This window comes from Hyperolius riggenbachi, chromosome 7 (genome assembly GCF_040937935.1).
Source record: "Hyperolius riggenbachi isolate aHypRig1 chromosome 7, aHypRig1.pri, whole genome shotgun sequence".
Classification (NCBI taxonomy): Eukaryota; Metazoa; Chordata; class Amphibia; order Anura; family Hyperoliidae; genus Hyperolius; species Hyperolius riggenbachi.
The window spans coordinates 36,175,268-36,202,694 of record NC_090652.1 but is presented as its reverse complement, the minus strand read 5'-3'; the positions used below and the strand labels follow the sequence as shown (position 1 = coordinate 36,202,694).

Here is a 27,427-nt window from a genome sequence, read left to right as displayed (position 1 = left end):
TGTTATCTCTATGCAAAAAAGCCATAAATCTCTACGACTAAGTTAGTCGTGGAGAGGGCTGTTATCTGACTTTTATTATCTCAACTGTAAGTGAGCTGTTTTCATTTTATCTGCTAGAGGTGAAGTCATTACTTCACAGACTGCTCTGAAAGGCTCATTTTGAAAGCTTAGTGTTGTGTAATCTGCACATAATATAGAATGATGCAATGTTAGAAAAAACACTATATACCTGAAAATAAAAGTATGAGAATATTTTCTTTGCTGCTAATCTTCTAGTAATTATTCATAGTACACAACCAATTCATTATATTATATTTTTTTTTTCGCTTCAGTGTCTCTTTAAAGATGAGCTTTAAGCAAGGATTGAACTTCATTCCAATCAGTAGCTGATACTCTGTTTCCCACGAGAAGTGTACGGTCAAAAGAGGCGCAGGGAAAAAAATATGTTGCACGCTGATATCGTTAATGTTTTATCCTATAACGTTGTTCATCGTTACCATTAAAACGGTGAATACCGTTATCAAATGCATTTTATTGCTGGTGATTCAATTTTGCTGTGAAGTGAAATATGTCTGCCGACTTTAGCGGTTAATAGTAAAGTCCTCGTAAGTGATAGAAACACCAAATTTTCAGGGTATATTAAGTGGGATACTGGGAACAAGAGGAAATTTTTTTTCAAAAAGACCTTAAAGTTTTTGAGGAAATCGATTTTAAAGTTCTTGTTCTGAGTGTGGGAAATATTTTAATGGGCACAGACTTTAGCGGTTAATAGCAAAGCCAGGGGGAACACGCTAAAAACACCAAATTTGCAGGGTATGTTAAAGTGGATCCGAGATAAACATTTACTCATTGCATAATTGTGTTCCTTTCATATAGTTTATAGGGTATTCCTCAAGCCAAATACTTTTTTGTTTTTGTTTTAATACTCTAATTCCCTATATACTAAACAAGCCTCGCCCACAGGTTTTCAGAGTGCCTTGGCATTTTCAGACAGTAGCAAGGGCTTATGGGAGCTCAGTCTGGGCAGGAGGAGGGTGAGGTGTTACTAGCCAGAGATTTCAGAGGCAGACTGGAGGAGGGAGGAGGGGGAATTAGATTTTCACAGGCTGAGGGCTGGAGATGCAGATCAGCTTGCCAGTGTGTAATGTTTACAAACATTACAAACTACTGTCATTGTATCACAGGAAGAAATAATGATATTCTGTTGAAGCTGTTTGCAGCTAGATTTGCTGCGTAAACTATCTAAACTTTAGATAAGATATACAGATAAGTTACTTGTTATAGTTAGTTTTTCATCTCAGATCCGCTTTAAGGAGGACTGTGGGAACAAGAGGGAAAAAAAATTAAAAAGACCTTGTAGTTTCTATAGAAAATCTATGCTAAAATTAGAGGAAAAAAGTCACAATTTAAATGCAGTAAAATTACAGATAATATATCAACATGCATATAAATGTATTTTTTTTTATAAGTTCTGAGTGTGGGAAATAATCAAAAAAATGACGTGGGGTCCCCCCTCCCGAGCTTTCTTTGTCCCCATGGAAGGCTGGGATAGCCAGAATGCGGAGGCCCGGCAGTGTGGGGCTTCACACCCAGAGCTATACCAGTCAGCATGGTCCATGGTATGGAGGGGGGGCTCTGGGGTAGAGGGGAGGCCAAGCCTCTCCCTCGAGCCATTGTTCAATCCATGGACAATTGGCTCTTCCCCAGCTCTGGTGCTCCAGGAGGAGGTAGGGCAGGCGATGCCCTGGGGGGGTTCATGTTGGCATTTTGGAAGGGGACCCCCAGATGCCCGCCCATAACCCCAGGAGAAATGAGTATAGAGGTACAAAGGGTTAAATGAAATAAAAATGCAACAATGAGAAAAGTCCTTTATTTTTCTTAATTAACCATGAATATTTACCTTTGAATAAAAAGTTCCCATGCCAATATCCTCGGAAATGGTCCCCCACCAATATACTCTAATCTTGCAACCTTGATTGAAGATTTCTGTGTACCCATCGCCACACACCGCCACTGCCCGCGCTGCTCTAGCTAGAGCAGAAAGCATCTTTAAATTAAATTTTAAATCCAAGGCTCCCCATTGGTCTATTAACAGACCAATGAGGATCCTCCTGACCAATGAGGAGCCTTGTAGCCAAAATTTAACTGCTTGCCGACCACGTCACGCCGATGGCAGCCCCAGGACCGCCTAACGCCAATCGGCATAAAGTCCTGGGGCTGCAGGTTGCGTGTGCATCGCCTGCTCGGGGGGCGGAGCTCCACCCAGCCTTCAGTCTCCGAGCGGCTGAAGTCTCTGCTCGGGAGACTGTTAGACGCGCCGTCTTTACATATAGTACAGCGCTGCAATTAGCAGCAGTGCTGTACTGGGGACAGCCGGGGGGGGGGGGGGGGGGGGGATGTGATCAGACCCCACCAACAGAGCTCTCTGAAAAGGGGGAGGGAATCACTTGTGTGCTGTGTTGGGCCTTAAATCTGCAATGGCCCATTTCACATAAAATGGCCTGGTCTTTAGGGGAGTTTAACACTGCAGTCCTCAAGAGGTTAAAGATGCTTTTGGCTCCAGCTATACTAAGTATAGCTAGAGGCTCCCTCCTGCGTTGATCTCGCTCTCCCCCCCCCCTGCAACTATTGCGCCTACCCACACTGGCACCCTGGAGTACCCATAGCACCTTGATATCAGGGTGCTATGAGTGCTCCAGGGTGCCAGCATGGGTGGACGCAATAGGTGCGGTGGGCGGGGAGGAGAGCGGAGGTAGCCTCTAGCTGTACTTAGTATAGTTAGCTGCGGCGGGGACCAGCGGTGCGTGGCTTTGGGTTCAGTGGAAATTTTCAATCAAGCTCATTAGAGGATATTGGCGTGGGACTTTTCTGAGGATATTGGCGTGGGGACATTTTTTTAAAGGTACAGGCAAGTATTTGTGGCTAATTAATAATATTAAAGGACTTTTTTCGTGGTTGTGTTTTTATTTGATTTAACCCTTTGTGGAAATGGGCAAGGGGTATGTACCCTAAACTCATTTCTCCAGGGGAGGGGGCTGGAATCTGCGGGTCCCCTTCAGTGGCACTCACGTCAGTGGCACCCACCTCCTCCTGGGGCACCAGAGGTGGGGAAGAGCCCCTTGTCCATGAATTGGACAAGGGCTCTAGGGGAGAGGGGGAAGCTTGGCTGCCCCTCTCCTTCGAAGCCCCCCCCCCACCATGGACCATGCAGGCTGGTATAGCTCAGGATGCAAAGCCCCATGCGGCCGGGGCTCCTCACTCTGGCTGTCCAAAACCTGCATTGGGGACAAGGGATTAAAGAGGCTCAGGAGGAGGGACCCCATGTTATTTTTTTTTTATTTTATTTCCCATGCTTTGCTATTGCTATTCACCGCTAAAGTTGATGGCCATCTTTCACTTCACATCAAAAATGAATAACTGGTAATAACATTTATTTGATAACGGTACTTACCGTTTTAACGGTAACAGTAAATAACGTTATGGACGTGCGCCATAAAGTAACATTGAAGCCGGTAAAACATTTTTTACCTTAGACTTGAATGGTGGCACCATAATGTAGCGGAGGAGCTGTGCACCATTTTTTCATGCTCCCCCACGAGAAATCTTTACCTTTTTTCGAAGATATAATCAGGGAAGTCTGTGTGGCTGATATTGTGGTGAAACCCCTCCCACAGTGTGATGTCATGACCATGGTCCTCATAGCATTGTGGGAAATAATGGCTTTTTCCAGGGTCGTAACTAGAAATCACTGGGCCCCCCCTGCAAAACTTTGGATGGGACCCTCTCTCACCCCCCCTTTCTGCACAAGTACACTGAGAACCAATGTTATCCAATTGGCTAGTGCACACTTGGATGTGGTTCCCCATGCAGATAAAAACTGCAGTGAAGCATGGCACGCATTACTCTATCAATTACATGAGCTTCTGTGATAAAACGTGCATGTTTTCACCAATACAGAAAACGCATACAGAAAACCGACAGACGAGTGCGCTCCCAGCTTCAGATTATTACACTCACTCTGTTCATATCTGGTGGAGCAGAACTGGCTCTGCAGACTCCTCAAGCATCACTACAGCACACAGCACTTGGGGAGGGGTAGAGAGGCTGGGGGTAAAGCAGCGCTATACACAAGACCCTGCTGAACACCTAATAGGGACTATCTACAAATCGTTGTCTGCAAAACTTTGCATGAATCGTTATCAGTGGCTTAGCAGACACAGTCATTAGAACAATTGTGCAGAAAGCAGAAATGTTTTCTCTTCGTGCCTTTAGATGTCAGTCTATCAGGAAAGGGAACAATGACCTCTCCCTCCATGGGGCCCCCTGCTGCTTCTGAGCCCCCCTGCGACTGCATCCCTTGCGGGTCTATTGTTACGCCCCTGGCTCTTTCCAACCGCTAAGCAAGCAATGTACTTTCAGAACAGAATCTCTGAATGTTATTTAACATTATTTATATTTTTATAACATTAGGTTATATGCCAAGTGATTCCAACTCCAGAGAATATTAGACCTTAAGATAGGCAACCCCAATAAATTTTGGTCAATATATGAAAAAAGTTGCTGCAATTTTGATGGGTTGGGGTCTTGGCAGCCCCACATGGTCTCAAAGCTCACCCCCTCCTGGATCCGGCAATAAAAACACATCTGGAAGTGATAGGGTCTTGGCAGAAAAAAAGAGGTATATCACTTTTAACTACTTTAAGGAACAATCCAGACTTCCAGCCAGGTTTGTCTCGTGAATGGTTTAGATGAAGTGGGCTTCCTCCGGAAGTTGCGCTCTTAGACTTAACTGGGCATAGGTACTCCATTTTTAGAGAAAGCTATAATAAAGTGATATCCGGCATTATGGAACTGTCAGCTCAGGAGTTTCCTTTTGAAACACAAGAACACTATATGTAATGATGAACATTTATGAAAAAAGCTTTTTACATTCCACTGCAGGTAAAGGTATCACAGCAAAATTGTATTTCTTCCTAGATAATACGCAGAATGAACCACTCCCAAAGTTCTGTAAAAAATGGGAACAAGACCTAAATTACAATACAACCATTGATTGGGGAGATATAGTTCAAAGGGTCTGGGCCCCTAGCTACACTTCATTTCAGCTCACCAACTATAAACTAATGGCACTGTGGTATTACACTCCCTTAAAGAGATCCCGAGGCGGGGTTCTATAAATGCAATCCACATACAGAGGCTGGGTGTGCCTATACAGCCCAGCCTCTGTTGCTAACCCAAACCCCCCTAAGCCCCCCCCCCCCCCCCTGTGCTCTGTAATCAGCCATAAATTACAGCCGTGCTGCTGACACACAGCGTGTCAGAGCGGGCTGTGTTTACTTTTGTATGTCAGTCTGCCGCCCCCCCGCCTCCTGCAGAGCTCCAGTCCCTGCCCGCGTCCCTTCCCTCGCCGCTGATTGGAGGGAAGGGACGCAGGCAGGGACGGAGCTCTGCAGGAGGCAGGGGGAGCGGCAGAGTGACATTACTGATGTAAACACAGCCCGCACAGCGCGGCTGTGATTTATGGCTGATTACAGAGCGCAGGGGGAAGTTAGGGGGGATTGAAATAGCAACAGAGGCTGGGCTGTATAGGCACACCCAGCCTCTGTATGTGGATTGCATTCATAGAACCCCGCCTCGGGTTCTCTTTAAGGTTATCTAAATTTAAAGAAGGGAACGAAAATTGCTGGAGATGTTATACAGAATCCGGTTAATTTATTCATATGTGGTGGTCTTGTCCTGTTATACAGGACTTTTGGTGTGCGATAGGAGAGTTTATTAAACTGAACCATCCTTTTGATGTTGCCTCTGCCTTATTATGCGTTAGTGATCCAGACAACAATAGATCCGCCGATAAATTAGTTACACCAGCTGCAATTGCAGCAAGGACACTAATAGCTAAATTTTGGAAAAATCCTAAAACACCTAGTTCAGCAGAATGGATTGCAACAATGTCCGACCCTGTGATGGGCGGTGAGGGAAGTGTAGAGAATGCGGGAAGCAAGAGTCAAACTGATGTATGGAAAATCAAATGGAGAAAACTAATAGAGCCTTAGCGGGGTGGTGGAGGGGATAGGAAAGGGAGAGGACAGAAAGAGCAAGGGAAGGGAGCATATTAGAATCGACAAAATCGGACTGTTGGATGAATGAAACAGGCGCCCTGTGCGCGATATAAACCGTGCATGAGGACCCTCGTTGGTGGAATGAGCCAGAAAGTTGAGTTGAGAGGAGAGAAAAAGATAAGAATAATTGTTTGTGAATGTATGATGCGAACCTTGGCTGTATTTGACTAAAAACTCATAAATAATTCATTCATATTTAGTGTGCCGGTGTCAGTCATATAAAGAATATTTCAATTAAAGATAAGTCAGGCAAGATAAGTAGTCACTCGTTCACTTTTTAGACATGGTAGATGTATAGTGATTTGGCGTATATGGGATGAATAGGGATTGGGCACATCTAAATTAATATTTACTAATGAAGATACATGTGTGTTTTATTTAGGTGTATGTATAACTATACCCATATATGTATAAGCATATTTCTTTTTTTTTTCTATATACACTTGTCAATAGCAAAAATAAGCAAAGATTAATAAATTATAGAACGAGTTAAACTATGATGCTAACCTAAGACCCACCTCCAACGGCTATGCTGTGGCTATCTGATTATAGCCCGGGTCAATTATTAACTGAATTTGAAAAAACAAAAACAAAAAAACAACATTATTTATATTTTTTATAATAGAATATTTCAGTTCCCCTGCAGGATTTATCTAGTTAGCATTTCCTAACTGTCACTCCCTGCTCAGCTTCCATTTTGTAAATGATTCAGTTTAGAGTCAGTTGGTGAGGTAGTACCTTGCATCCTCTTTTTATCTATGGAAGACATCTAAAAAAAATCCCTCTATGCTTTTAATTCAAGAAAAGATACTTCTGATTCTACTTGGAGTCTTTTTTCATAGAGTAAAATTGCCTGTGGAGATTTCAGAATCAGTGTGGAGACATGTTGCTATACAGACTGGGTCTTCTGGAGTGTGTCTCACACATAAAGCGGGAATCGAGATACAATAAGCAATACCTCCCTCGGAAATATTTTAAAATGGGCAAACACTAACTAAATAATCTATAAATTAATACTGCAAATGATAACAAATGTTATTCATTATGTTAATTTCACTACAGTTCCTCTTTAAGTGGCTGCTACATGGCGTCACTCATTGTTCTCTCAGCATGTGGACTTACATGTCATTTAAGCACAGAGCAATGTTTACCAATCCATTAACCCTTGCTGTCTTTGACACACACAATTTGCCATGTGTTTTAACTACTTCCTGTCCCTATGACTTGAAAATAAGTCTCTGCACTCTCCTCCCTACAAAATCTTAGATAACATCACTACAGAGTTGAAAAGGAATTACAGCAAACCTCTTCCCTCCTCCCATGGAATTCAATGGCAGAGTTAATTAGTAAAGAAGTGTAAAATACACATTCCAGGAGCAGACAATAGCAGATTGTATACATTACCTAATTGTTACATCTAATACATTATCAAAACAAATTAACTGTTAAAATAAACAAGGGGGGGGGGAATAGAAAAATCAAATGTGTGGGTTTAATGTACAATGGAACTGTTTACAATTAAGCTATGTATGAAAGTGGATACATTGTTTATTTTTTTCACTTTTTTCCTTATTTTTCTTTTAAAATGCATGGAAAATTAGGTAATTACTAAAAACAAATATCAGCCACAAAAATGCCTAATTTGTCCTGAAAAAAACAAACTAACAATATATAGATCATTTAGTTGTGATAATTATTGATAAAGTTATTGCTAAAGTAATTAGAGTAATTAGAGTGGAGCTGAATGGGAAAAATGACCAGGGTAGGGAAATGGTTAATTGACCACTACCACAAAGAATTGTAACAGTCAAATACATGTGCATATGTAAATATAAGATGCACGTTTGTACCACAGTAAAATGCACTGTAAATGACTTTTTCCTCTGTCACTGCCACTTACAGCAGATAATACAAATCTTGACAAATCTGACAGGCGTTGGACTACTAGACCATCTCTTTATGGGGGTTTCTCAGGGTTTTCTTTATTTTACAAGTACTTACTGAATGGTAGTTGTTGTTCAGTCCAACTGCCAAAATAGTGTGCAAAACGAGTGGGCCCTCTGTATAGATCCTTTCCATCTAGTCGTTTTGAAAAGAATAAAGGAAATACTGAGAATCCTCCATAAGGAGATGTACTAGTCTCAAAACTGTCAGATTTTTCTCTTTTCTACTCCTGACTGTATGTGACAGAGGCATAGGAAAAATTTATTTATAGTGCACCTCGAACAGGGAGACGTACATTTTATGTAAGCATTTACATATATTTTATATGTATTTATGTTTCATGATAGTGGTCCTTTAAAGTGGACCTTAATTAAAAATACAAGATTTCAGAAATAAAATTATTTTCTAAATTATAATAATAAATAGCAGCCTTTTTTCAGCTGCATGATGACAAATATAAAATATTTTACATTTATTGGAGGAACCCCTCCCTTCCTTTCATATTGCCGGGATTTTTCCGGCAAACTGGTGGAGTAGATGGTGTCCGGCAATGGAGGAATTGCTAATGGCTGCCCCCAGTATAACTCTAGCTATGAAAAGAGAAGGGTGAAAAGCATGCACTGAAATGCTTATAGGCTTGAAGGAGTGTTTATTTATCTTTGTATGTGTCAGAGTGGTGCAACTAAATGTTTTTAATTAAAAAAAAATGTTTAGTTTGGGTCCGCTTTAAGCAGACGCATGACCTGCAGGCCTGATCAGCAGTGTAGCTGTAGTGTTGGCTCTCACTATCTTGCTTTATAACTGGGTGACCTAGCACTTGCTAAACACAGTACAGTTCAGCACAGTGCAGTAGTGCTATCAGGGGCAGAATTCAGCACTTTCCTCCTCGGAACATTCAGATAATTGGCTTAATAATCCTCTATAATAAAACCTAACTGTCCCTGCGTCATCCTTCCTGTCCCTGGCTGTGTGTCCGTGGTTTTTTTGTACTGTGCATGTGTGCAGTACAGACCGCCACTGGGACAAGAGGATGGGCCAGGGAGCCGGGCGGACGGGTGTGCGCACGGCGGCCACTCGTGGGGCGGATGGTCGGGTGCACGTGCGCACTAACTGGCAGAGGCATGAAGAGACCTAGAGCCCGTTTTTAAATGGGCTTAGGTCAACTGGTAATGTATATAATCTGTTCCAAAAAGTTAAAAATAAAATAAAACAAAAGTACAGATCCAGTATAGGGCTTGATTCACTAAGACAAATAGCATGCCTTATCCGAGCTAACACTCCTTATCAGAGATAACATGCCTTATCAAAGTTAACATGCCTTATCAGAGTACCATAGCGAGCGCTACAAACCTATGCCTGCTAATTAGCAATGACAAGAGCTCCACTCGTCCTGCCCTGAGCCTCCGCCGGGTTCGTAGCACTCGTTATGCTACTCTGATAATGCGTGTTAACTTTGATAAGGCGTGTTATCTCTGATAAGGAGTGGTAACTCAGATAAGGCATGCTATTTGTCTTAGTGAATCAAGCCTATAGTGTGCAGGAAAATGAAAATAAAAAAGAAATCTTTATGCCTTTGGCCCCCCCTGAGAACTTCAGCAACCCAGGTCACTTGTAATTAAAGCTAATTCTGTAGTTTGAGTACTTGGCTCTCTGAAGCTATTTGGTTCGTAACTCCTAGCAACATGGAAATGTGGGGATCAGGACCATTTTTGTAAAAGTTTGGCCACCAGGGGGAGACCAATTTGGCCTGAAGGACAGCTGGAGGATGAGTGCACATGTGAGGTCCTGTGTACACCCACTCTGCTAGTATTCTCTTTAGTATTACAAGAAGCTATACAGGATCAACTTACACAGTGTTATGCAGCCATAAGTGTGTAATAAATTTAACCCAATTACACTTTCCAGCGGTGATCTCCATGGCCACAGCAGAATCATGTGACCCTCCACCAGCACATGACATGATGCTGCAGTGGCCATGGAGATCACCGCTGAAAAGAGCAACAGGTGAGTTTAAGGACAACTATTGTGAAATGTTTTAAAATGTAAAATGCCTGTGTATGCATACCTATGAAATGTACATTTGTTCCAGAAGAAAATGCACTACAAATTACTTTTTTCCAATCCTGCTGTCAACAACATTTGACAGTAAATATCTGAAAGACCTGACAGGTTTTGGACTAGTCCATCTCCTCATGGGAGATTTTCAGGGTCTCCTTTATTTTCAGAAGCAGTTTTTGAATGGCACTTGATCAGTCCACTTCTGAAAATAACATGCAAGAGAGTAGGGAGGCCAACCGACATCCTTATATACTTTCCATAGAGTGCTATTCTTAAGAATTTAGGAAACACAGAAAATCCCCTGTGAGGAGATAAACTAGTCCATAGACTAGTCCTGAGATGAATGTGGTAGATGTTTCCCCAGAGACATCTAGGGCTTGATTCACTAACCTGCACTCAGTGTTAGCGCCGGAGTAAAAAGGAGTTTTCCGGCACTAAGCCGGTTAGTGTGCCTTATCTGAGGTTAGTGTGCCTTATCTGAGTTAGTGTGCCTTATCTGAGTTAGTGTGCCTTATCTGAGGTTAGTGTGCCTTATCTGAGGTTAGTGTGCCTTATCTGAGGTTAGTGTGCCTTACCTGAGTTAAGCTGGCCATACACTGGCCCGATTTGCGGCCGTTTCGACAGCAGATTCGATCACTGGGATCGAATCTGCTGCCAATCGTTCGCGCTAAACGCACCCGCCGATCCGATTTTCTCCCGAAATTGTGAATCGGTTTCAGACTGAAACCGATTCACAATCTGTTTGCAGTAAAGGTGGCCATACGATCCCTCTCTGATCAGATTCGATCAGATAGGGATCTGTCAGCTGGTCGATCTAATGGCAAATCGACCAGTGTATGGCTACCTTTAGAGTGCCTTATCTGAGTTAGTGCCCCTTAAGTAGCGTTGTGCACACTAAATAGCTTAGAGCACACTAAAAGATGCACAAAGCTACATTGCACACTGCAGATAAGGCACACTAACCTCAGATAAGGCACACTAACCTCAGATAAGGCACACTAACCTCAGATAAGGCACACTAACCTCAGATAAGGCACACTAAGTCAGATAAGGCACACTAACCTCAGATAAGGCACACTAACCTCAGATAAGGCATACTAACTCAGATAAGGCACACTAACCTCAGATAAGGCACACTAACCTCAGATAAGGCACACTAACCTCAGATAAGGAACACTAACCTCAGATAAGGTTAGCGCTGTAGTTTGTGCCCACTAAGTGATAAGGCACACTAACCGGCTTAGCACTGGTTAGTGAATCAAGCCCCTAGTCTTCCCTTTCCAGCTGCCATGCTGGGGGTGGCATACTGGAGACCTTCCTGCCTAATATAACATTCATAGCCCAGGCACTCTAGGATATTTATGTCTTCAGTTTCCCCAGCCTTGGAGGGTCTTAGTAAAAAATCAGGTGCTTTATGATCCTGACTGTGTATATCGGGCTGTGAGTGAGAATCTCCTGCATTATACTTTTACATATTCTTTAATACCAACACTCAAAAGATAACACAAAACCAGCAGCTGCAGATAAGTCAGGATTTATTTCATGCATTACAACAAAGCAAGCTATAATAAGTAAAGCAAAAGAAAAATCACCAAGAAGCTGAATTGCTATAAACATATACTGTGTACGTATAATTTGCATGCATGAAAGCGAATATGGCATGTGGCCAACATGAGGTCCAATAGCCTTCTGTTCTCAGAACTGGATTCCAACATTTTGGAAAACTGATCCTTCAGTTGCTGTGTGTGCGTCCTCTGTTCTGCTTAGTACCAATGTCTGCCTTCACTCCTTTACAAAAGAGCAGGTGTGATCATTGCCTCTCACCTGCTGTGCCAAAGATAAGTCCTTTGAGCAGGATTCAGGTAGGAGGGGAGCAGACAAGACACTGCACACTCCCCCAGAGACATTTAGTGTAGAGTATTCTGAGGTACCAGCATAAAATTAACAACTGTTTTTTTTGTCTGATTTATTACAGCTGTATTCTATTTGTCTTATGCAGTGGGGGATGGAAGCAGAAGTAGGAAGTTCTAAAAACTTTCTGTGCACATCAAACTTTTTTATGACTTTTTCCTCTTTCTGCCTTATTTTAACCTAATAGTAAATAACGAGTGTCTACCATACCTTTACATCCAGTTAAGGTGGCCACTAACGATCCAATTTGCCGCCCGATTGTTTATGAACAATTCTATGTATGAACAATTGGAAATGATAGTTTAAGACCACTAATGGTCAAAAATCTCCGACGCAATCCGATCAGATTAATGAAATCGATACAATTTTTGGATCAATCCCGTCAATCTGATTAGATTGGTTTGGAGATTTTTGTCCATTAGAGCCTTGTTCCCCAACCCTGTCCTCAAGGCCCACCAACGGTGCATGTTTTGTGGAAATTCAGAGGTGGTTAATCAGCTCTGCTGCAACACTAATTACCTCACCTGTGTAGGTTTGTGGTTTCCTGCAAAACATGCACTGTTGGTGGGCCTTGAGGACAGGGTTGGGGAACTCTGCATTAGAGGTTCCAAATGATCATGTTAGGAATTATATACTGCCTTCTCCTGCCTGCTGGTGGCAGTATTGGCTTGGACTGCCCTGGATTTTCATTGTGCAACCAGAAGAGGGCTTTCTGGACTTCAAAGAGAACTCGAGGTGAGAGGGATATGGAGACTCCGATATTTATTACCTTGGAAACAATACCAGTTTCCTGAAAGTCTTCCTGCTCTTGTGTCTCTAATACTTTTAGCCATAGACCTTGAACAAGCATGCAGCATATCAGGTACTCTGAGTCAGCTGACTCGGTATTACTGGATTAGCCATATGCTTATCCCAGGGTTTTGACTCAGACACTACTTATGCCAGAAGATCAACAGGGCTGCCAAGCAACTGGCTTTGTATACTAGGTAATAAATATGGCAGCCTCCATATCCCTCTCACCTCGGGTTCCCTTTAAAGTCCACAAAGCCCTCTGCTGGTGGCACAATGAAAGTTCAGGGCAGTCCAAGCCAATACTGCCACCAGCAGGCAGGAGAAGGCAGTATATACAGTGTCAAGCAAAACTTTGGGCAACCTTGTTAATCGTCATGATTTTTCTGTATAAATCGTTAGTTGTTACAATAAAAAATGTCAGTTAAATATATCCTATAGGAGACACACACAGTGATATTTGAGAAGTGAAATTAAGTGTATTGGATTTACAGAAAGTGTGCAATAATTGTTTAAATAAAATTAGGCAGGTGCATAAATGTGGGCACTGTTGCCATGTTATTGATTCCAAAACCTTTAGAACTAATTATTGGAACTCAAATTGGCTTGGTAAGCTCAGTGACCTCTGACCTACATACACAGGTGAATCCAATTATGAGAAAGAGTATTTAAGGGGGTCAGTTGAAAGTTTCCCTCCTCTTTTAATTTTTTCTGAAGAGTAGCAACATGGGGGTCTCAAAACAACTCTCAAATGACCTGAAGACAAAGATTGTTCACCATCATGGTTTAGGGGAAGGATACATAAAGCTGTCTCAGAGATTTCAGCTGTTTCCACAGTTAGGAACATATTGAGGTTAAGGCTTGAAGTGGCAGACCAAGAAAGATAGACAGAAGCGACGAATGGTGAGAACAGTCAGAGTCAACCCACAGACCAGCACCAAAGACCTACAACATCAACTTGCTGCACATGGAGTCACTGTGCATCGTTCAACCATTCGGTGCACTTTACACAAGGAGATGCTGTATGCGAGAGGGATACTGAGGAAGCCTTTTCTCAGCTCACAGCAAAAAACAGAGCTGCTAGAGGTATGCTAAAGCACATTTGGACAAGCCAGCATCATTTTGGAATAAGGTGTTGTGAACTGATGAAATTAAAATTGAGTTATTTGAGCATAACAAGGGGCGACATGCATGGAGGAAAAACAACACAGCATTCCAAGAAAAACACCTGCTACCTACAGTAAAATATGGTGGTGTTTTCATCGTGCTGTGGGGCTGTGTGGCCTGTGCAGGAACTAGGAATCTCGTCAAAGTTGAGGGACGCATGGATTCCACTTAGTATCAGCAGATTCTGGAGACCAATGTCCAGGATTCAGTGACAAAGCTGAAGCTGCGCCAGGGCTGGATCTTTCAACAAGACAGCGCCCCTAAACACTGCTCAAAATCCACTAGGCATTCATGCAGAGGAACAAGTACAATGTTCTGGAATGGACATCTTAGTCTTCAGACCTGAATATAATAGAAAATCTGTGGTGTGAGCAGGGGCGTGCCAGGGGGTGCTTTTGAGTGCTCAAGCACCCCCTAGAATTGTCCAAGCACCCCCTGGCGTGAACTGACTTCAGGCGTCTAAGAGACGCCGAGTCAGTTCACAGCGGCAGCCCGAAGCAGCAGAGCAGTGCTATGGTAAGATGGCTTCCGAAAGCCCTTCTCTGCAGACTTCGAGTCTGCAGTGCAGGGCTTCGGGCGGCCATTTTCCCGTAGCCCTGCTCTCAGCGCGGGGTAATGCAGGCAGGAAGTCACGTGACATCAGGTAGGAAGAGGATTGTGGGAGATGCGCGCCACAAGGAGGTCGGGACAGGAGGTCTTCTGACTGTAGGTGAGTAAATGTTTTTTTCTTTTTCAACAGGTGGTGCTGATTGTGGTCAGAACTGCTGAGGATTGTGCATATTGTGGTCAGAACTGCTGAGGATTGTGCATATTGTGGTCAGATCTGCTGAGGATTGTGCATATTGGGGTCATATCTGCCAAATTATTGAACGTGTTTTTTGTTCAAATCTGCTCACATTACGTGTACCGTATATTCCAGCGTATAAGACGACCCGCCGTATAAGACGATCCCCCAACTTTTCCAGTTAAAAGAAAGAGTTTGGCATATACTCGCCGTATAAGACAACATGCCTCCTCTGTCCTCCTGGCCCACCTTGTATACACCCATTGCATATTACTGGGTGCTGCAGTCATCCAGGGGAGGGAAAAGAGTTCAGGCTGTGCCATTTAGAACTGGGCGTCAGTATTTGTGCCAGACAGACCTTACCGGGTGCAGCAGCCTTGGCGGAAAGGTCCGCTCTTGTCCTGGGTCCTTCTATGTCCTCCACTGTTCCCCTGCATCATTCATGTCCGTGTCCAGTGTTTGAACATTCAAAGCTACAATACAGTAGCATCTTGCGAGCAGCTGCTCGCGTGGGTAACAGGGCAACTTCCTGGTTCCGGGTCACCTGACTGGTGACATGTGCGCTCCACAATTCAGTGTCTTCCTCTTCCTACGCACATGTCACCAGTCAGGTGACCCGGAATCAGGAAGCTGCCCTGTTATCCACGCGAGCGGCTGCTCGCAAGATGCTACTGTATTGTAGCTTTGAATGTTTAAACACGGACACGGACATGAATGATGCAAGGGGACAGTGGAGAGGACATAGAACAGGGGTAGGGAACCTATGGCTCGGGAGCCAGATGTGGCTCTTTTGATGGCTGCATCTGGCTCACAGTTAGGGGTTGATTCACTAAGCTACACTGCTCAAGCAGCACAGCTTAATGTGACAGTGCAAGTAACATTTTCAAAGTAGGCACGCTACTGCTGTAGCATGCACCACTAACTTACTCACCCTCCCCCCAAAACTAACAGCCGCTCCAATTGTCCCACCGTGGATCCTGTCAGGTCCAGTGACTTTGTAGGATGAGATCCCTGCACTTTGATTGGCCCAATAGGCTGTCTGTCACTTGACAAAGGATCTCGTCCTACAAAGTAAATCAACCCCCAAGTCAGCTAGCTAATTGTACAAGCTGTTAGTCTGTATTTCTCCTGTCTGGCTCTCTGGGAAATTGCTGATGTTGCTGAAACCCAAGAGAAGCTGAAGACGTGTTGGATGCTTCCGATGCCCTGCAGATCAACTGTATGCACATCACCATGGCAACAGGGACGTGAGCCCTCTGCTGCGCATGCGCACTGTTCCAGTTTGAAACATATTGTATGTCTCACAGGGAATTACATTTTAAAATATGTGGCGTTTATGGCTCTCTCAGCCAAAAAGGTTCCTGACCCCTGACATAGAAGGACCGAGGACACGAGCGGACCTTTGCGCCAAGGGTGTTGCACCCGGTATGCTCTGCCTGGCACAAATACTGACACCCCGCACCTGACACCCGGCGTATAAGACGACCCCCCACTTTGCAGAAGATTTTCAGGGTTCAAAAAGTCATCTTATACGCCGGAATATACGGGTATTTTCTTGAAAAACCTGCACAATTATGTGAATTTTCTCGGGAAAGGGTCACCAAAACTTGGGCCCTCTGTCTTTGCATTGCACTTTTAAAGGGAACCTGAGGTTAGAATAATATTGAGGCTGCCATATTTATCTCCTTTTAAGCAATACCAGCTGCCTGGCTGCCGTGCTGGTCCTCTGCCTCTAATTCTTTCAACCATAGACCCTGAACAAGCATGCAGCAGGTCAGGGGTTTCTGACAATATTGTCAGAACTGACAAGATTAGCTGCATGCTTGTTTCTGGTGTAATTCAGTTCACTACTGCAGCCAAATAGATCAGCAGGGCTGCCAGGCAACTAAAATTGTTTAAAAGGAAATAAATATGGCAGCCTCCATATCACTCTCACCCCGGGTTCACTTTAAATTACAGTTAGCTCCGCCCTCATCCGGTCAAGGTCACGCCCATTTTTCTTGCCGCATGTTGTAGCCACACCCATTTTTTTGCCACGCCCATCAGCTACCCCGGAAATTGGCCCAGCACCTGCATAGCACACCCCCCCCCAAAAAAAATCCTGGAGCCGCCACTGGGTGTGAGTTAAAGAGAGCTGTTCATGCTCGGAAGCCATCAAACCTGAATGAACTAGAGATGTTTTGTAAAGAGGAATGGTCCAAAATACCTTCACCCAGAATCCAGACTCTCAATGGAAACTACAGGAAGCATTTAGAGGCTGTAATTTCTGCAAAAGGAGGATCTACTAAATATTAATTTCATTTCTTTTTGGTGGTGCCCAAATTTATGCACCTGCCTAATTTTGTTGAAACAATTATTGCACACTTTCTGTAAATCCAATAAACGTAATTTCACTTCTCAAATATCATTGTGTGTGTCTCCTTTATGATATATTTAATTGATATTTTTTATCGTAACAACCAACGATTTTTACAGGAAAATCATAACGATTAACAAGGCTGCCCAAACTTTCGCAACAGATCACTTCCAATCATTCATATGAATAATTGTTCATAAATGATTGTTTGGCAAATTATATAGTTAGTGGCCACCTTTAGAGATGGTGAGCTTGGACAAGCTTCAAGAGTCAGTAGAGAAAAGAATGACCTGGCATGCTGGGGTGCATAGGGTTTGCATAGAGTTGGGCACGACTGAATAGCAACTAAACAAAAACAGAGCTGGTGAATGGGATGCCAATAATTCTGAGTTGATTTTAAGATTTTAAGTAAATGTATGCAACTTGGAAGTGGATGCATTGATCTGTGCCTTTGCAAATTGCATATATTTGCATAAAATTAGAATACTTTTTGCATCAGCTCAGAAATGTATAACATCTCATTAACCATCACTAGAGTTGTGCAGTCACATGATGAACAGTGCAGGCAGGGCCTGTTAAAGTCACAATGGGCCCTGGCACAAAATTAACCTTGGTGGCCCCACTGACCACCCTGGACCACAGAGTACACTGCTGCCCCCCTTTTCTACCCCTTCAACTTTACAGTGCTCCCTGGGGCTACTGCACAGTTTTTGTCAGCATTGCAATGCTCATGTCTCGACGCACTGCTCCAGTCTGTGCTCCCAGTCTTCATCCTCACAGGACAGGTTTTTCTCAGTGACTCATGCATGTTATTGTGTAATGACCAATGATGGTTCAAGGAGAAAAGGCAGTGATTGTGGATGAAGACAGGAAGAGGGGATGCAACAGCATGCTGGGGCAGTTGTGCTGCTATGCTGACGAAACTTTGCAGGGGCCCTGGGGAGCACATTTAAAGGGGAGACCTGGGTGGGTCCATCAGCACTTGAGGGCTCTGGGGCAATTGCCCCTTTTCCTCTATGGCAGCGCCGACCCTGGGTGCAGGGTAAGAGGAGATTAACCACACAGATGCAAGTTACATTACACAGAAATAAAAAAAATCTGTACTGATTTATTTTTTCCTCCTGCTACTATCCTTTGGTAAAGTTTCTCTTTAAAAACTGAAGTTGTTAAATTCTGAAACAATACATAATTGGTGTAAATTATAAGTATTAATTTTGACAAGGCATTTTCATCTATTCATACAGACGAAAGACCACAGTAGTTAACTAGTTGACTTCCTGATCACAAGGTGGGGCTTTAAATCCCACTTCCCATGAGCTAGAAGCTTACTTTAGACTGTGCAGCATAGTGACTGGCTCGAGCTCCCGCCCATATCTTTTGCGTAAAACTGTATAGAAGTGAGGTGGACGGTGAATTGTGCATCTAAAGAAACAAAGACTCAAACTATTGTAATGCTCCACCCTCGCTATTGTCTGTTACTGCCTTGTGCCATTACCTCCTTCTGTATTGCTGGGAAACGTGGTCTGACCAGTACTTACTACTTTGGGTGTCACATGGTCACTCGTGATAGGCTCATCCAACAGATAAACCTACAAAGGGCAAGAAGCTAGCTGCACTGTAGAGTACATTCAATTTATTAAAAGGTATTATATTTTGCGGACTATAAGAGGCTCTGGGCTATAAGACGTACCTAGGTTTAGGAGGCAAACACCAAGGAAAAAATAAAAATACTAAATCCAGGTGTGTCCATGGCCCAGGAATGTCTTAAGAGAGTCTGAAGCCTAATAAAATAATTATTTTTACCTGCTACTTATGAAAAGCAAAATCAGCAGTGCTGAAACGCTGCATTCCTGTGGCAGAAGGAGGGCTTTATACCCCCAAATCCCTGGGGCAAAAATCGAGAAGCACTTCCTGGTAGTGGCAGTGCTTTATGCTGTAGCTCTGCCTCTACTGAAGTCAATTTCCGCAGCTCGCCGCCTCTTCCCACCCATCTCTTTCTTCTTTCACTGAGAGGGGCAGGGAGAGGTGGAGATTAGCAGAGATTGACTCCAGTAGAGGCAGAGCTACAGCACAAAGCTCTGCCTCCCCGGGCAGAAAAACCACGATCTGGAAATTCATGAAATTTTGCCCTGGGATTTGGGGGTATAGAGCACTTGTTCTGTCATGGGAATGCAGCATTTCAGCTCTGGTGATATTGCTTCACATAAGTAGTAGGTAAAAATAATTATTTTATTAGGCTGCAGACTCTCTTTAAGGCCCTTTAACCTCACCCCAAGACGTCTGCCCAGCTACAGTAACACCTGCTGCCCCACCAACTACACTACACTTCATTAACCTCTGATCCCCCCCCCAGCTACACTCCACTACACAAACCCCTGCTTCCTCCTCAAACTAGCAACACTAACTAGCCATTACAATTACATTTAGATCTCACCTATCCTGCCTGGGTGGCAGCTTCTTCTTTAAAAAGTAGCTGGTTCTGGTGTGGGTGTCCAGGCTTTACATCATCCTGATGAGGACCACGGTGGGGAGGCAGCAGCGCTATCTTAAGTGTTCCCGACTCCCCTTGTGGCATAGCTGAGCATTAAAAAGCATAACAGAGAACCAGTATTGCAGACCATTACAGCGGCTGCTGCTATGCCACTTGGGAACACCGGATCATGCTGCTGCTGCTGCCTCGTAACCACAGACCTCATTAGGATTATTTACACCATCAGACACAAGTGCCCGGATAGGTAAGACTTGCCACATTTGGACTATAAGATGCAGTAACTTTTTCTCCCCACTTTTAAGATATAAGTGTATCTTATAGTCCAAAAAATACAGTATTTTGTTCCCTACCTTGCCTCTATAGGCTATTTATTTTCACTTATCCCCTGATTACTGCTGGAATTGCCTTGATTGAATTCGGGTGTAGTTTGAATTTACTATATATCCTGTAAATGTTTATGTCAGTTGTTAACCCTGGACCCTGACTGAATGCTTTCTCAAAGCTCTTACCTACAGCCTTATACTAGCCTAAAATCTAACACTAACTGATCTTACCTAGCCTCCAAAAATATCAGTTAGGGAATGCCAATAATTACTTTGTGTCCTTCTCATGCTTAGATAACCAGATGTCAATTTGATAGCTTGTTTTAAAATGTACACTACTAGTTAACCATTAAATGTTTTCTTCAAGCTTTCAAGGACCTTTTCTTTGGTGATATCCTTCCAGCCATCTGGTATGTCTGCTGGTAGTGCCTCATATTCTGTAGCAAACCGCTCATTAAACTGTACAAATATGTATTTCCAATAATCTGAAGAGTCAAGGGTGGAATCTGGTTGGATGCTCCAGTCTGGATAATATTTACGATAGTCTTTGTATGGGTGACAATTCCACTCTGTATCATGGTTCTCAAAATTGGTAGTAGAAACAACCAATGTTGTACATATATCAGTCATTAAATGACTGGTATGTGACCATCTGTATCGTCCCAGTCCTTGGGACCTATGTAAAGTAGCAAAGTGATTCTGGTGTTTATCTCCAGAACCCTCACAGGGGACTTTACAGAATGGACATTGCTTACCGCAACCAACCACCTTCCTGCACAGCTCATCCACAGGTTTCACTGTCACCTTGGAAAGTACAGATGCAATATCCATAGATTGAAGCTCGGATAAGATTTTGGTTTCTGTATCTTCGAGCATAAGCTGAATATCTGATGAAAATTGTTGGACTGAAGCCGTGTTCTGGAAGGTCACCACATTTACCTCATTCTGTGGAATCACTAATTCTTTGTTAAGCATCTCAAAAACATATTTCAGAAAATCTGTGACAGAAGGACTTTTAAGACATTTATCATCGGCGAGTACTATGCTAATTTTTCGGGTCAGTGATGAGAGAATATTCTTTTGCATGGCTTTTAGGCTTTCCCTGTCTTCATATTTCTTCCTAATGTAGCTTGAGATCCAGGCTTTTGCATATTGCTTGTATGACAGAATATAAGTTACATATTTCTGATATGACAGCTCTTCCAGCAGCTCTTTCAGCAAACAATTTTGAAAAAAGGTCCTGCTGCTGAATGTCTTATTGTCTGAGCCGTGTAATATGTCTTGAACTATCTCTGTACCAAGACGCTGGAACACATGAGCTGTTATTGCTGGTTTTAGACATCGCTTACAGAATTCTCGGGCTTTCGTCTGACATACATCTTTGTCTTGAAATGTGCTGATGAATGTCTCCAAATATTGAGGCCTTAGATTAGCCAGACAGAGTTCTGGGTCATTCTCTTTAATGAAGCGATCATGCATCTTCTGGAACTCTCGGGAGGCTTTACCAAGAATGTGAAGCTTGATGTCCAGCTCAAACTGGGAAGAGTACCGGAGAGCTTTCACCTGTTTAGAAAGTTCTGTATTGATCATGTGCAGTATCTCCTGACAGTAGGTGTCATTATAGTCCTCTGCAGTGCTCACCTTTCCTTTGACATAAGTGTCACATTTGTCAATTAGAGACAAAGCAAATTCCTTTATTTTGTCGTAAGATTCATTTTTAAAATATACAGGTATAATTGCATTAAAAAACTGTTCTACCTTACCAGTTCCAATATATTTGTTATCCATTTTGAAATCCTGTTGTGCATGATCTTCTATATCTTTCTTACGCTTCAATTCCTGATTTATTGTTGGTCCCTTATTACTCATGTCATTACTCAGTTGTTGTAACACAGATTTACCTACAATCTGTCTTCTTATGTGTTCTATTTTCAGATCTTTCAGGGTCTTCTCCCACATCGCAGTGAATTCATTCTTCAACTGTTTCCGATTCAGCTTCTGGTTCCTCTCTTGACATTTTTTAATGAGATCAGTGATTTTATCTTCAATTAGCTTCTGAGATCTGTTCTGGATATCTTGGATTTTGAACTTCCCTTTCTTGATAGAAATAGTCTCATCACACTTGCTAAGTGTATTTCTTTCCAATTCTTTCCTCAGAGCTTCTGTGCTTAATACAAAATCCTCTTTGTATCGTTCTATAAGGTGAACATTCTCATTTTTATTGGCAAAATAATTTTCTAGTGATATTAGCATTTTGGCCTTTTTACTACATAACAAGCTCCTAAGGTCTGTTTGAAATTGTGAACGCAGATCTTCATTTAGACTTTTAAATGTCTGGTTTTTAATGATTGTCTCTGTGCCAATCAGCCAATTATGGACAGATTTTCGGAACTCCCATTCCCACTGTGAAAACTGTATAGACAGATTATTATAAGCTTCTGCCACCAAACTGTTCCTGAAGCTGAAGATGAACTTCTCATGTTTCACAGCGTTCCATAAACTTTCTATCCATGTTATAAATTCAGGAATTGTTAAAGGCTTCTGTAGGGATTTCTTCCTTTTCAGAAACTCTAATAAATATTTCTTCAGCTCAAACACATGCTCACTATACCCAGAATTCACTGGGGCCATTGGTGGGTCACCAAGCCAGAGTCCAGGAAAATACCAGTTGTCTTTCTCGAGATCATAGTCCATAACATCACTGAAGGCGTTTATCCCACTTTTCTTTTCCATTTCTGCAGCTACTTTTGTCATTTCATTCAGCTGTTCCAGAAGTTTCCCTCTGTCTCTCATGTTCTTGTCATGAGCTGAAACATCACTGACATTCTGATGCACAAACTGGCAGTTGGGCTTCTTCCCTATTTCTTTCATTCTTAGAAATGCATGGACTACAATCTGTAGAATATCTTTCATTTCTGTGGTGTTTTCCATGGCCATGTTGACTATTGTGATGTCACTCAACCCAACCACTAGTGTAGCCAACTCATTGTCATGTTCATAGCTGCCTTCTAAAGAGGCCAACTCTGGAGCTTTCAGCCCTTCAGTGTCAATCACCATGATAAACTCACAACCCAGCTCTTCTCGGAAGTTCGCTTTCACATTAAGAAGAGTCATAAAGGCTCCTCGTGTGCATCTTCCACTGGACACCGGGAACTGTAAACCAAACATGGTGTTCAGAAGGGTGGATTTCCCCGTACTCTGCACTCCCAGCACAGTTATTACTCTCATTCTATATTTCCCTCCTGTTTTCTTATTCAGCTGAGTCAGGACATCTGTTATCCATTGTAGAGGAATGTTAGAAACATCTCCATCTATCAGCTCCAATGGGAACCCATCAATCAAGAGATCAGCAGCTATTCCTGGAAAACTAGTGAATTGTCTTTGAATTGTTTTGTTTTTTTCAAACATAGAACATTCAGCCTCATAATGCTGCCCCATTTCACGCAGAAAATGTTCTATGCCCAATGAACTGTCTGATATTTTCTTGTCTATCTGTTTGAGCTCTTCTTTATTGGTTGAAGCATTGGAACATTTTTCTTTGTATTGAGCTTGCAACTCAGAAAGCTGATTTCTTGCAATTGAGTCAAGTTTGAATTTCATCCATTTCAGAAAACATTGCTTCTCTGTATTAGACAAATGCATAATGGCATTAATAAAAAGCATTATACCATTAGGCAGATCATGACTATATTGTTCCTCGTGTAGTACAAATCTATCCATTTTCAGCTTATCTTCATAGTGCTGTGTATCTCTGTCTCCTTGATTTGCCATTCTGCAGAGTTCCTTTTCAATTTTAGAAAGATCTTTCCACAGATCTCCCTGTAACTTCATTGTTTTCTGTTTGTACTCAGCCACATTGCTTATTTCTTTTGTAACTTCACATGAATATTTCCAGCCTTCTTGACATTCAGGAGATCTCTCGTCAACATTGGTGTGCAGTCCATGGATGTCATCCACCAGATTTCTCACAATATTTATTTTTCGGTTATTGTTTAAGATGCTTAAAATACTGTCTTGCAATTGTTTTACAAATGTAGCCTCATTGTCTTTGCTCCCATACTTTATCACATTCGATTTCTTAAAATTTAGCTTTGGCTTTAGGTCTTGAAGGGTCTTCAGTGTCTCTGTGCTCACCTGTTTGCCAGGACCTGGAGTAACAATGAAGTAATATTGGGTGTCGGTGTTACTGCAGGATGATAACAGTGTGGATTCCCTCTCAGATATGCTCTCCATGAATATAAACACTGCTGATGAGACTCGAGTCAGAAACATGAATTGGTTCCAGTTGGATTCCAGATCTCCACGTAGGTTGGTCACTGCAATTGGCTCGGGGAATACATCAGACTTCCCGGAAGGAAAGTACCAGGACATTTCTACAAGGCCATCAGATATCTTCCTCTTAAGATTTCCTCCATCCATATTATCATGAATGAAAAAGTTATTGAGCTGCTGATCTGTATTAAGAACTATATTCAACATTTTAGACTTAGATAATTTGTTTTTTCCTAATCTGACAAATGAGAAGATTGGCATGGAAATATTCACCACATTTTCTTCTCTGAACCCTTTACTGCTGGCTAATGACTGAGGCCTCCACCTCTTCACAATGTCCCTCATTGCCCACAGCATGAGAGTGTAGTGCGAGCTATCACCCATCGGGAGTAGCAGAGGTATGGCAAATTGGCACATAGCCATTTTTGTTACAATCTCTTGCTGTAGAAATGTGTCTGAGCAATGCAGGAGGACACAAAGAACATCCAGAGGATGAATAGAGGAGGATGAATTGCTTTCATCTTGAAGTGAAGAAAAATCATCATCATCATCATCATCACCGCCATCACCACCACCAATAGTTGATTGAGTCTTAAGCAGGTTACTTCGTGCAGTTCTGTTTAGGGCCATGATTTTCCTTAAATAATTCCAGGGAAGGTCCTCTATAGTTTCAGACTTCATATCATGCAGATCTTCTAAGCCAACACTTAGGATATCCCTCAGAGTCAGTTTGGAGGTCAGGTAATGATTCATTTTTGTTGATTCCACAAGATCATAAAAAGCTTTTTTTCCTTTAAGAAGTCCTGCAAGAAAGTAAAGGTACACTAGTTAGATTTATCCTAAGCAGGAACTGCAGCATAAAACAGCATTTGAATATTAGATAGTTTCGAAAAAAACATCTTTTTATTTTTCCCTGTCTGGATTCTGGTTGGAGAGATGTCTCTTTGCTTTCTGTCACAGTGATGGGATACCAGGGGTGTTGCTAGGATCCTAAGAGATCCGGGCACTTTTGGGTCCTCCAAATGAAAAATGGGTGTGGCCATGCACCAGCATGTGGGTGTGGTCATGGGTGGAGCCAAATTTACATGAAATTTACAGCGGTCTAAGTAAGCCTGTCCAGCAAAATGTTGAATGAAGCCCCCCTCTCCATTAATACACAAAAAAATGCAGCATATCACATAAATAGGCAGTGGCAGTTAAACATAACTAGGCACATTTATCTGACTTCTGTGCTGACGGGTCTGGCCTTCCGATTGATGTGCTGGCCTGCCGCCAGATTGTCTGGCAGTCCCCCCATAGTGTTCCCTTTTAGTGGACCATCTCCCATGCTCCCACAGGCTTCCATTGAGGCACCACAACTCCCAGCATGGCAGTAGAACCACAGCTCTCTGCATGCCTCCATAAAGGCATCACAGCACCCAGCATGGCACCACAGCACCTAGTAGGCCCACATAGATGCACTGTGTGGTGCCATGCTGGGTGCAGTTGTGCTTTTATTGGGCATGCTGGGTGTTGTGGTGGAGAAGGGAAAGAAGTCCAGAAGAGGAGATGTCTACTGAATCTGGAGACAAAGCGGCCGGAGGTGAGTACTGCTGCCTGCTGCCTGCTGCCTGATTCTGCCTGTGGGAGATCCAGGGCACCCCCAAAAATATCGGGGGCACGTGCCGCTGATCTTTGGGGCTAGCAACGCCCCTGATGGAGTCACAAAAGCAGGAACTGAGATGAAATCTCTCCAGCATTGCAAGAAAAGCATTTTTAGATGCATCTCTCCTCTGGGCCCCTTTCCCTGTCATCCTTTCTCAATATTCCCCATCTTTCATTTCTACTGTGACAACTACTTTTTCAGCCTACAGTACATGTTTGTTCTGCCATTTTCCCTTTTTAAGGGGCCCATACACTTAATGATTTTCCCGCCGATATACAGCAGATTCGATCACTGTGATCGAATCTGCTGTGAAATCGTTGCGTAAACGCTGACCGAATGATCAATGTCCGTCCAAAATCGATCGTTCCCTTCGATCCGTCCGTGCGGAAGATTTCGCTCGATCACCGGCGGGTCGGAAGTGCGTTGATATCAGTGTTCGAATGTCCAACGACCGACGCTAGCGGCAATACATTACCTGCTCCGCCGGCGCATGTCCCCGCTGTCACCGCCTCTCCTTCTCCGCTGGGTTCCGGCAGGCTTCACTTCTTCCTGTCCCGACAGGAAGTTTAAAAAAGTAGAGCGCCCTCTACTGTTTAAACTTCCCCGGACAGGAAGTACAGTGAAGCTGCAGCCCTGGCACCCAGAGAGGGGAAGAAGACAGCGGAGACCGGGGGACTTGCGCCGGCCAGATCAGGTAATGTATGCAGGGGGGGTGGCAGCAGCAGCAGCTTCACAGATGGTGAATTGATTTCATGCTGAAATCGATTCACAATCTGTTTGCAGTAAAGGCAGCCATACGATCCCTCTCTGATCAGATTCGATCAGAGAGGGATCTGTCTGTTGGTCGATCTGATGGCAAATCAACCAGGGTATGGCCACCTTTCGATCAGAAGCAACTACCTGGTCTGGATTGCTGCCAGCTTTTATTCCCCCATTCCTTGTGTGTTTATGCAAAACAGCTGCAGCGGTGCACAATATCCTAGTCCAGGTCGGGGTCCTCTCCTCTTCTGCACTGTGCCTATCACTGTCAGCAGCTCCATGTAGGCTCCTAATATCATACGACTTGCATCAGAAGTCTATGGCGTGATGCTTCCCACAGTGATAGGCAGGGGCATCCGTAGACACTGTAATAGACAATATTTCGGCTTAAAGAGACACTGAAGTGAAAAAAAATATGATATAATGAATTGGTTGTGTACTATGAATAATTACTAGAAGATTAGCAGCAAAGAAAATATTCTCATATTTTTATTTTCAGGTATATAGTGTTTTTTCTAACATTGCATCATTCTCTAATATGTGCAGATTACACAACACTCAGCATTCAAAATTATTCTTTCAGAGCAGTCTGTGAACTAATGACCTCTCCTCTGCCAGAGGAAAAGTAAATAGTTAACTAACAGTTGAGATAATAAAAGTCAGAAAACAGCCCTCTCCACTACTTTGAAAGTCGTAGAGATAATGGCTTTTTTGTATAAAGATAACAACTGGAGTTTCTTAACTCTTCCTGTACTGGAAACAATTAGACTGATGTATCTGATCTTAATGTTTTATTTCTTAGCTGTACT

General features: G+C 43.0%; 1 protein-coding gene across 2 annotated transcripts in view; it reads right to left on the bottom strand.

The window, feature by feature from the left end:
• The window catches only part of LOC137524249 (interferon-induced very large GTPase 1-like), a 281,929-nt gene that overhangs the window by 84,808 nt on the left and 169,694 nt on the right, over nt 1-27,427 (bottom strand). Inside the window, exon 3 of one of the 2 annotated variants that reach the window (XM_068243881.1) lies at nt 19,517-25,017. The exons of the other annotated variant lie outside the window; for it this stretch is intronic. Coding sequence (XP_068099982.1) covers nt 20,285-25,017 — 4,733 coding nt within the window. The 3' untranslated portion in view covers nt 19,517-20,284. Of the gene's footprint in view, nt 1-19,516; nt 25,018-27,427 lie in introns of those variants that run through there. 2 annotated transcript variants of the gene reach the window in all.